The 11,351-nt window shown below is 42.7% G+C and overlaps 1 protein-coding gene across 2 annotated transcripts; it reads left to right on the top strand.

Moving 5' to 3' along the window:
• The first annotated feature begins 1,376 nt into the window (after positions 1-1,376).
• On the top strand, positions 1,377-8,780 carry LOC122436776 (serpin B3-like). Of its 2 annotated transcripts, XM_043460863.1 has the most exons (9): positions 1,378-1,529; positions 1,692-1,780; positions 2,555-2,744; positions 3,345-3,398; positions 4,683-4,811; positions 5,449-5,566; positions 6,696-6,838; positions 7,135-7,290; positions 7,956-8,780. In XM_043460863.1, the coding sequence occupies exons 3-9, from the start codon at positions 2,580-2,582 to the stop codon at positions 8,358-8,360; spliced, it is 1,170 nt and encodes a 389-aa protein (XP_043316798.1). In that variant the 5' UTR covers positions 1,378-1,529; positions 1,692-1,780; positions 2,555-2,579; the 3' UTR covers positions 8,361-8,780. The 2 variants fall into 2 exon arrangements, with proteins under 2 accessions (XP_043316797.1, XP_043316798.1); XM_043460862.1 differs by lacking the exon at positions 1,692-1,780 and having other exon boundaries at positions 1,377-1,529.
• Positions 8,781-11,351: the final 2,571 nt, after the last annotated feature.

Raw genomic sequence — 11,351 nt, 5'->3', positions numbered from 1 at the left:
GCCTGGTAGTTCTTCTAAATCAATCATAGAGTAAAATCGACTAATCAATCGATCAAATGTAAACTTACCGTTGACCCACACATTACTTTATTAAGTATACGACTAAGAAATTAAAACACACATCCACGAAATTGCTAAATTTTACACAACCCTCAAAGAGTGTCTGACACCCTGCCTTCCTCCGTAATGACTATGGCGTCCTTGGAGGAGAATTTAGGGACCCGTTCCCACCCCTTCGGATTTTGTGAGAGAACATGATCTCCTCTGAAAGGGCAGAGGACACAGGATCTTTTCATCCAAATACAAGGAGATTAGCCGGTAAAGGCCCAGAGTCTGTCTACACCTCCCTGTGGGAAGTGGATACACACGCAGCCTCCTGGAACCAGCTACCTGCCTGGAGAGCTCACCTGGGCACTTCACCCCCTTAGACACCTGGGCTTCTGTTCGGTCACTCTGTGGCTCATTTCTGTTATCTGTGAAATGGGGGAAGCAAACTCACCAACATAAATATGGTGTTAAAGCAGAAAATGGGTGAATACAAAACCCCCTCAGTAACTAGTCAGTAGTTTTTAATATTTTTCTATTACAGGAACACCGGAAGCTTGAAGAGATGAGACTGCAGTGATGAGACTCAACCATGCCATTCAAAGAACACATTTTTTCCTTTTTTTTCCTTACAGACATTTGACCCTGTTGTTCTGGTCATGATCAGAAGTGGGTGTGCTGCAGATCAGGATGATTGAGAGCGTTATAATTCTGGAGCTCAAGCTATTTACTTTTCTGAGAAATCTTCCTACTAAAACATTAGAAAACTACCCTTAAAATGGGTCCTGTTTCTATCCCTTGTTCTCACTGAGAGCAAGTGAATGTGCAGGAAAATGAGCTGCCCTCTGACCACAGAAATCAGGGTGCAGCTGGGATTAACTGCAAGGACAATGGGGTCACGGGGAGAACCGCGCCAGGGTCCAACCTCGAGGGGAGGCAAATCATACCTGGTCTCCACCTACAGCTGACACACTTTGCCAATCCCTCTTAAACTGAGACGTTGAGCTATTTTCCCGGATATACAAAATATTTTTAAAGAAACAAGCCTTTTCAGAACTTAAAACAATGTCAGCTTTTCAACTGTTTGTGTTAGAAGTGGTCTTAAATAGGAGTCAACATGAATTAACAAGAGAAGAAAGATTTTTAAGGGTCATTTCTGGCTGGGCCTAGTTCTTAAGGGAATGTGAAGAAGTTGAAACATCAGTGTACCATCATTGCTGTCAGAAAGGCACGTACATGCATTTCATATGAGCCAGGGATGGTAGGTCACAATTTCTTTTGCAGAAGAAAACGACATACAGGAATTGGTCAATAACCTTGTCTTTCCTCATAGAGACTTCTTGCCCATGAAGTTGAAAATAACTGGTGAAGAAATCAAGAGTTGATCTACTTGAAATACCAGCTGCTTTGAGGCACGGGAGGCGGCTATATATTCAGGGCTGATCACGCCCAGCACACCACCTCTGCTTCCTCCAGGAACACAGGTAAGTGCTTCCAGCAGCACTGCATACCTACAGGAATCCTTTCTGGAAATTATAATGATTGTGATGTTTTATCATGCATGTATTAAATATCTCTTTTGGTATGATGGTATTTTACTTATTCTGCCAGAGTAAAAGAACTTTTTCTCCTGATTTAATCCATAGGTAATTTACTTCTTTCTAAAAGAAAACCCACACTCCTCTGGGAGCGCGTGTATCAGGGGTCGGCTGTCCAGTATCCACAGATCCTTCAAGTAAGGCAGGGAGGTACCTGATGGGAAATGGCTGGATGTTACCACATCAGTTTTGCCTTCGAATCTGTTATAAACTCAATGGGAAAGACGTGGAGGCTGGGAAAAATTGAAAGGAAAAAGAAAAGGGGGCAGCAGAGGATGGGATGGTTCTACAGCATCACGGACTCAATGAATATGAATTTGAACAAACTCTGGGAGGGAGTAGAGGACAGAGGAGCTTGTCCGTGGGGTGGAAAGAGTTGGACACTACTTAGCAACTGAACAACAACAACAAAGCATCTGTTATAAAGCATTTTTTGCCCACTCTTGTACAGTCAGTAAGGAAGAAACAGTAAAGATTCTCTATTATTTTTTAGAAAACTTTTCTTTAAATACTAACTTCAATAGTCGTCTAATTATCAGATGGATACAGGGACATCTCCTTATTATGAAATGTATAACATAGATTTTCTATTATATTTAAGAAAACTTTTCTATAAATAAGCCTTCCCAGGTGGCACCCATGGTAGGAAGAGAGCAAGTCTACCAATCCAGGAGCTGTAAGAGATGTGGATTCAGTCCCTGGGTGGGGAAGGTCCCCTGGGGGAAGGCATAGCAACCCACTGCAGTAGTCCTAATTTCTAAAGTCTTCTAATTACTATAGGTATACAAAGGAAAAATCTTAGTTGCCGGAAATCCACAACCCACACATACGGCATTTCTTTTAGAAATTCTCGTTACAGACTAGCCTTCCTTCACTAGAGTGATTATAAAATGCATCTGATGCTCTTCCAGGACTTCCAGACCACATCCGGCCACCATGAGTTCCCTCGGTGAAGCAATCATCCACCTTGCAATCGATCTGTTCCACCAGATCAGAAAATCAGAGAAGGAAAACATCTTCCTGTCCCCTTTCAGTATCTCGTCAGCCTTAGCCATGACTTACTTAGGGGCCCGAGAAAACACCGCATCAGAAATGCAGAAGGTAGGTGGCAGCTGCCTTTCCGTCACAGGTTTGCATGGTTTGTCTGCTGGCTGGAGTGCAGATGACCACAGGTCTGGCTGTCCCCGGGGGTCCCACGGGAAGCTCAAGCAGCCCCACGACTGGGTGGGCACAGAGAGGGGCACACACTGTCCCGCAGGGCTCCCCACCACCTTCCTGTGCCTGGACTTCCTCTGGGGGCTGGGATGACCCCCTACAATTGCCCAACAACCAGAGGTGAGGCTTTAATGGGAGAATTCACTGGAAGTGAGACACTGACTAAAATCCATGCTCCCATGGAAACATCTTCCCATGTTTCCTCAATGATGAATGAAAAACGAGACATGATTCTCTAAGGTGGATAGCGATCAAGCAGCTTTGTGTTTTCCACACACAGATTGTGTTTCTTAAGAAGCAAGTGTTCGCACTGAATATTTCTTTCTTCTTTTCTTTGTTCCCTATGGTTTGGGTTTTTTGGTTTGGTTTGGTACTTGGTTTGCATTTTCTTTCTTCTTCCTGACTTTTTTCTTTCTTTTTTATCGACTGTGATGCACACAGATATATAGGGTAACACTTCTTTGCCCCACTATCTGTCTCCTCCAGGTCCTTCACTTCAGTAAAATCGCAGAGAACACAAGAGGAGCCACAAATGACCGCGTGAGTCACAGAGCACCGGATTTAGAAGTCATGTATCCAACAGGGTCATGGTTTAAACTGGGAATTTCAGACAAAGTGGGAAAAGTCCATCTTTAGGGGACATCTTAAGTGAAATACAGTGGACAGAGTTGTTGCTCATTTCATGTTACATATGTACTTCACATCTTTGTTATCCTGAGAGGAGAGTAGCATGTGCTTCACAGTAAGGGCTCTGAAACCCAAAGGAGCTTCAAATTGTGCTCTGTTGTTCAGGAAGGAAAAATGTGGAAAATACAACTGCTCTGAGCCACATGACTTCATCCCAATTAACTGGGGACAATAAAATGTCTGCTGCAATACATGCAAATCCATGTGAAACAGAATAGCAGTGCCAGGAAAATGAAAACTCTGATATACATTATGTATTTTATTATTATTATAGAAAAATAATGATTACTGTATTTATAATATATGTTTCTAACATTGGATAGTATTAATAAACTCATAATATTAATTTTATTATTGGATAATATTAAATCGTGATGTTAGTTCATATTATTAAGACCAATAGGTAGGCATCAAAATATATTATGGAAAGTGATTAACTGAGACCTATTGTTTATAGACTAGTCCAAAACTCTTAGGCAGCAAGTTTAAGGTTCTGGATTGAGACAAGCCTGAGTTGAAAACCTGGCTCTGGCTCCTTGGAGAAGTTACTTAGCTCTCTGCGCTCTCTTGTTATCGTGTGAATTCAACTAGACTTAGAGATGCTGGCGTGCAGCCGCCAGCAGTGTCCCAGGCACACGCTGCTCCTGCATGAGACGTGTGACCGTCGGTGTGAGGACCTGTGGGTCAGAGTCAGCGGATCGTAGAAGACAGTCCCACCAGGAGCATAACAGGTCTTCATGTCATAACCTCGGACAGCATACAGATCTACTTTCTCACACAGCTGATGACTGTTAGAGACGCACTGTGGGTCTGGCCCTCAAGAAGCTTAAGATTAGCTGAGAAGATTACCCTAACCATTGCAGACAACTAAGGCACAATGCGGTGGAGGAATGGTGCTGGATGTGTAGTTCAAACGAGAGAAGAGCGGAATGTGTTTGAGCGGGAAGCGAGAATCACCTAGAAGACTGACTATAGAGATTAGGAAGGCTGTATCCAGTAACACACACCAATTAGGGGAAGTAACAACAACCATCATCCCTGGGGATACCACCCTCTAACAGGGATCTAACAGACCTCTGGGGGTGTAGCGTTTACATTGACAGAGAATCCAATGAGCTCACTTTTTGGTGTTTGAAGGTTGAAAAGCCAGGAAAAATTCATCATCACTTTCAAAAGCTTCTGACGGAATTAAAGAAATCCACTGATGCCTATGAGCTGAGTGTCGCCAACAGGCTCTATGGAGAAAAGGGGTTTCTGTTTCTCCAGGTGAGTTTCCTGGTCTGTCACACCTTTAGTCTGCACCCCGGGTCCTCCGACCCCATCTCCTAATGGGGAGGGGGGTGGGTGCAGAGGAGCCTGGGGACCCACACGGGGGCATTACTCTCAGGGGCGCCGGGCTCCCCGACCACAACCCCACCCGCCGAGTGTCCAGAGGCTGACAGCCCACCAGTGAGGGCGGGGCTAGGCATTGGCTTATAGAACTCTGCTTAATCAGGATTGAACACATTTAATTTAATTTGGGAATACCTACAACCAGTCCATCCTAAAGGAGATCAGTCCTTGGGTGTTCATTGGAAGTACTGATGCTGAAGCTGAAACTCCAATACTTTGGCCACCTCATAAGAAGAGTTGACTCATTGGAAAAGACTCTGATGCTGGGAGGGATTGGGGGCAGGAGGAGAAGGGGAGGACAGAGGATGAGATGGCTGGATGGCATCACCGACTCGATGGACATGAGTTTGAGTAAACTCCGGGAGTTGGTGATGGACAGGGTGGCCTGGTGTGCTGTGTTTCATGGGGTCACAAAGAGTCAGACACGACTGAGTGAATGAACTGAACTGAACTGAACATAGTTACTAATAAATTATTTTTCATTCCTCCTTTCTTCCTGCTCATGTCATAGGAATACATGGATAATGTTAAGAAATTTTATCTAGCCAGTGTGGAATCTGCTGATTTTAAAAATGCTGCAGAGGAAAGTCGAAAGATGATTAATTCCTGGGTGGAGAGCCAAACCAATGGTAGGTTATGAGAGAGTCACCCATTAAAGATCACCGCTGAGTCCCCACTGCGTGTGAACACAGTGCTGGACCCTGACTGGGCTGCTGGGAACGGGGTGAGATGAGATTGGAGAGGGTGGGGAGGCCCTGCAGGGGGTGGACGGTCCACATCAGTGAGGAGAGAAACCGGTGCGGGGGGCTCCCAGGACCAGCCCCCTGCAGGCACAGCTGAGTCTGGATGACAGTGTCTTTTTGGATCCCAAGTCTCTGCTCAGACTTCAGATTGATTCATAAGTTTCTCTTTAAATTGAAGGCTTAACTTCTGGATTATAATACCTAAGAGAAAATATGCAGAGTCCACCTTTGCTTTCTTAACTGGGAAACAAGCCACTCTCCTTTAAACCATCCTTCTTGCAGAAATGACCACCTGCAGGAGGAGGCTCCTGGCCCACATCCCCCTCCCACAGGATTGTCACAGGTGTCCTCCCCACCCAGGGAGGGGGCTGGACAACGTCTCCATCCCCCTTCCGAAATATAGGCTTAACCTACGGCAACTCCATGTGCAGAATGAAGAAGAAGACAGGGAATGGAAACAAGAGACAAAGCTATTGAGGGAACAGGAAGGGAGGAAAGGGAAGGAAGAAAACTGACCAGTAAAGATCAGCTGAAACCAGTTCTGATGCACAAGGTATTGTCAGAATTGATGACCCAGAATTCCTGGGTCAGGAAGAGCCCCTGGAGGAGGGCACAGCAACCCACTCCAGTATTCCTGCCTAGAGAATCCCCTGGACACAGGAGCCTGGCAGGCTGCAGTCCGTGGGCTCACAGAGTCAGACATGACTGAAGAGGCTTAGCACAGCATGGCATCTTAAGTGTCAGAAATCAGTTCATGAGGATTCCTGTGAGGGGACTGATGTCCCCACACACACAGACTGAACACCTTCCCAGTCAGGAGCAGGGGCGTCCCCATCAGGCCGACTCCATCAGGCTGGGGCCATGAGCAAAGCCTCACCTGGTGAACCGCTGGGCATGGAGTCCCTCACGGGCTGACTTGGGTGAATATTTCATCATCACTTGTAACTTTCAAAGCGTCTGACAGATAAACCACTCATGCCTGTCATGACAGACCTTTGATTTTCTCTCTTTGCAGAAAAAATCAAGGACCTGTTTCCCAAAGACTCTCTTGACAGCTCTACTGTTCTGGTTCTGGTGAACGCCGTCTATTTCAAAGGGCAGTGGAACCAGAAATTTGAGAAAGAAAGTACTGTGGAGGAAAAATTTTGGCTGAACAAGGTATTGTCTGTAATTTATGTATATAACAAAGTGTAGCTACACATGCACTGTGAAATTTAAATACATAGTAATTAATATATAACTGCATATATAAGATAGAATTTGTCAAGACTTATTTTCTTGTCCTTTTTTGAACTTTATTTACGTGGGATTCCTTGAAGAAACTCTTATCTCTAAGACACAGATTTCCCAGATCATCTCTTAGGAGGCTGGGTTTGGTATCTCAATAAGATTAACCTTTTTTTTTTTGGACTAATGCTCACTTGGCATTCTTTTTGCACATGAATTTATTGCAGGATACGAGTAAATCTGTGCAGATGATGAAACAAACCAATCGTTTCAATTTCGTGTCACTGGAGGACGTGCAAGCCAAGATCCTGGAAATCCCGTACAAAGGCGAAGAGCTAAGCATGATGGTGCTGCTGCCCAATGAGGTAGATGGTCTACAGAAGGTAAGACCTGATATTTATAGTGCTTCATGCTATTTCTTAAATTTCCAGTGATACAGTGCTTGTATGGGCTGCTCATAGATTGGTGATACTGGCTGGCAGCATAGAACAAAAAAAATAATAATAGCATCAGTATCTTAACTATCAGTGGCTCAATAGGAAAGAATCTGCCTACAATGTGCAAGCCACAGGAGACATGGGTTCAGTCCCTGGGTCAGGAAGATCCACTGGAGGAGGAAATGACAACCCACTCCAGTATTTCTGCCTCGGAAATCCCACGGACAGAGGCGCCTGGAGGGATACAGACCATGGGGTCACAGAAAGAGTCAGACATGACTTTCACATGAAACAAATGTTGTTTCATTTATGTGTGCATATTAAATACATACACATCTATACATTTGTATAGACACTTCTATATATGCATATGTGTGTGTACATAGGTACATAAAAATAGCAAACTTATAAATATATAAAAACATTTATTTGATCATATGATATATATTCAGGACTGTTATTTTTTCCTCCTCAGACAAAATCTAATACACTGAATCTCCTGTATTCATGTTTACTGTTAAAATAAAGGTTTCCCAGATGTTTCCAACCAAGGTTGGTGGGCTCCATGACCAGTGAGAATCCTGACAGTTGTTCCTTTCCCACTGTTACAGCTTGAAGGTCAGCTCACTGCTGAGAAGTTAATAGAGTGGACGAGCCCACAGAATCTGGGGAAGACACAAGTGGATTTATACCTGCCTCGGTTTAAAGTGGAAGAGAGCTATGACCTCGTGCCCACACTGAAAGCCCTGGGGATGGTGGACGCCTTCAATGACAGGGCTGCCGACTTCTCGGGCATGACTGGGAGACGTGATCTGGTGGTGTCGACGGTCGTCCACAAGTGCTTTGTGGAGGTGACCGAGGAGGGCACGGAGGCCGCGGCTGCTACGGGTGTGGGTGTTGCTTTAACATCAGCACCGTTTCATGAGAGTTTCCGCTGCGATCACCCCTTCCTGTTCTTCATCAAGCACATCAAGACCAACAGCATCCTCTTCTGGGGCCGAGTCTCTTCCCCTTAGACGACCTTGGCCAGCGGCCACACTCGGGGACGTTCAGAGAGCTGTTCCTGGAGCTTGAATGCTGGTGTAACAATCTCCCTTGGATTTATTTTCCTTTCCAAACTTATAGTCACCACTGAGAATGTATTGGATGAAATATTATGTTTGTCTGTCTCTCTCTTTCTACAAACACATGTAACCTACTCTATTCCCCATAAAAACTCCTCCTTGGACAAAATGTTCACTATATTTTAAAAACTTATTTCCATACTCTATCTTCTTCTAACTTTGAAATATCATAGCTCCTATTTCAAAAGTTATATTTACTTTTCAAACCTAGACATTCACATTTATTTGAGTTTAGGTGGTATGTGGGACCCTTACATGTCTAAATTTTTTAATTGTCTGAAATGCATTATCAATAAAACCGTGGCTTGTTCATGTCGTTTGTTGCTCATCCTTTTTTTTCTTTTCAACAAAGTGCAAGTGACCCACCACACATAGAAAAGATCATATAGAAAGATATTATCACATATAGAAAATCAAGAGTACAGCATGATGAGGTTAAAAGGGTAGACTGTTATCAGAACATGAAAGACTTTGTAACCCATGTTGAGAGGTTAAATATAAGCATCTAGAACTCAAACTTGGGATATGAACTGAATCTCTAAATAGATAAGACAGATGATATAAATTTTAGAGTTACTGAGAGAAATATGGTAATTGTAGCTGAAGGCAAAGATGGGATAAGACTGGGAGAGCATATAGTGAGAAGAAGGGCTGCCATATGATCCTGAAGTCCACCAATCTGTAAATGTCAAGAATTGACAAATTTTGTTTCCTAAAACATAACTTTTCTCAGGGCAAGAGGAATCATTTGGAGGTGATATGTTTATTACATAGATTGGCATGATGGTTTCACACATATATACTCACCTCAAAACTCATGTCGTTCATACATTAAATATGTACAGCTCTTTATACATCATTCGTACATGAAGAAAGTTATTTTTGAACAGAAAGTAATAAAATCAATATGTGATTTTAAACATAAAGATAATAGATGCTTAATAAAGAATATAATGCATATACACCACAAGACAGGCTTCCCTGGTGGTGCAGTGGTAAGGAATCTGACTGCCAAGCAGGAGACCTGGGTAAAAAAAGAGTTGGACATGATGTAGTGACTAAATAACACTACACCACAGGGTACCAACGTGTCCCCATTGGCTTGGAGACAGCTAGAGGGGGGACCGGGATGGGGAATACTTGTAAATCTATGGCTGATTCATATCAATGTATGACAAAACGCACTGAAATGTTGTGAAGTAATTAGCCTCCAACTAATAAAAAAATTTAAAAAATAAATAAATAAATTTTAAAAATTTTAAAAAAAATAAATAAATAAAAGACTGGTCAAACCCTGTGTGCAGAAAATGTGGATCAACCGGAACTCTCCCACACCACTGGTAGGGATATGAAAGCTGCAACCACTTAGGAAAAGAGTCTTGAAATTTTATTTTTTCCATCTTTATGAAAATATTATTGGCCCACAGCATTGAGTAAGTTGAAGGTGAACATGTGGTACACTCATTTTCTACATACAAATCTGATACACTTATTTTCTACAAAATGACCACCAGTGCAGTTTGCACTAACACCACTCTCTCATCACAGTATTGTCATTTCTTTTTCGGGAGGGGTGTTGTTCAAGAACAGCTGTCACACTGTTGATCTCTAAGGGAGAGGGGAAGCAGGGGTCTCCTATGCTGCCATCTGGGTGATGTCTCCAGAAAACCATGTATCTCCTTGGTTTAGAAATGCACTTCTAGAGAGTCTTTCTCAAGTATGCAAAGTGGCACATATCAGTACTTTCTTACAAAGTTAAAAGTATGACCAGATGATTACCAGACCATTCATTCCACATCCTGATTTTGCCCAAGAGATATGAACACATCCACCACAAAAGGACTAGGGCACAAATGTTCACTGAAGCCTTATTCGTAATGGCCAAAAAGCTGGCAAAACCTCAGATGTCTAACAGCTGAACAAAACACGTGAACAAAAATACAAACCAAAGAATAGTACTTAGAGATAAAAAGGAAAAAACTACTGAAGCAACGTTGAGTTAAACTCCTACACGCTATGCTGTGCAAACAGGAAACTGAAAAGAATGAGTACATATTATGTAATTCCACTTACATGACAATTTTATACTATGAATAACTGTAGTTGGGCTTCCCTGGTGGCTCAGTGGTAAAGAACCCACCTGATAATGCAGGAGACATGGATTTGATCCCTGGGTTGGAAAGATCCCTGGAGAAGGGAATGGCTACCCACTCCAGTATTCTTGCCTGGAGAATCCCATGGACAGAGAAGCCTGGCGGACTACAGTCCATGGGGTTGCAAAGAGTCAGACACGACCGAGCTACTAATCAACAACAAATGTAGTTACATCTCAATACAAGAGACCTTTGAAACACTTAGAACAATACGATCACAGGAAATAATAGTAAAAAATACAAAAAAGTGATAGACAATTATAAACATGAAGGCTAGTATTTTATTGAATGAGATGGATCAGAGCATAATGTCCCTGTGCTATTTCACTTAAGATACAGATGTACACTCCTAAACACTCGTTGGTTGTGTGGCTAGCATAGCGTCTTGAGCTTTGCTACTGGCAGGTTGAATCACTAAACATTTCCAGAGGTAAAATAAATGAGGAATCACCTTCACAAGAGAAGACGTTTATGATCAGATTAATAACACAAAGTTTATATATTAATTGAATACAACACACTGTTATTGGCAAGAAATTTTATAAGTTTCATTCACGGGTTTAACCCAACATACCTTAAAACTATATAACCACTGAACACTCCAAGTTTTGGTATTTCCTTGTGTCTGAATAAGTATCAGGAATAACATAAAAATGTGTCCAGTGTAAACTTATAGGTAGAAATATCACATTTAGTTTCAGTAGATTTCCAGATGCTCCTCTGGTTGGGT

The sequence above is a fragment of the Cervus canadensis genome, chromosome 2 (assembly GCF_019320065.1).
Source record: "Cervus canadensis isolate Bull #8, Minnesota chromosome 2, ASM1932006v1, whole genome shotgun sequence".
Classification (NCBI taxonomy): Eukaryota; Metazoa; Chordata; class Mammalia; order Artiodactyla; family Cervidae; genus Cervus; species Cervus canadensis.
This window is presented reverse-complemented; position numbering and strand designations above follow the sequence as displayed.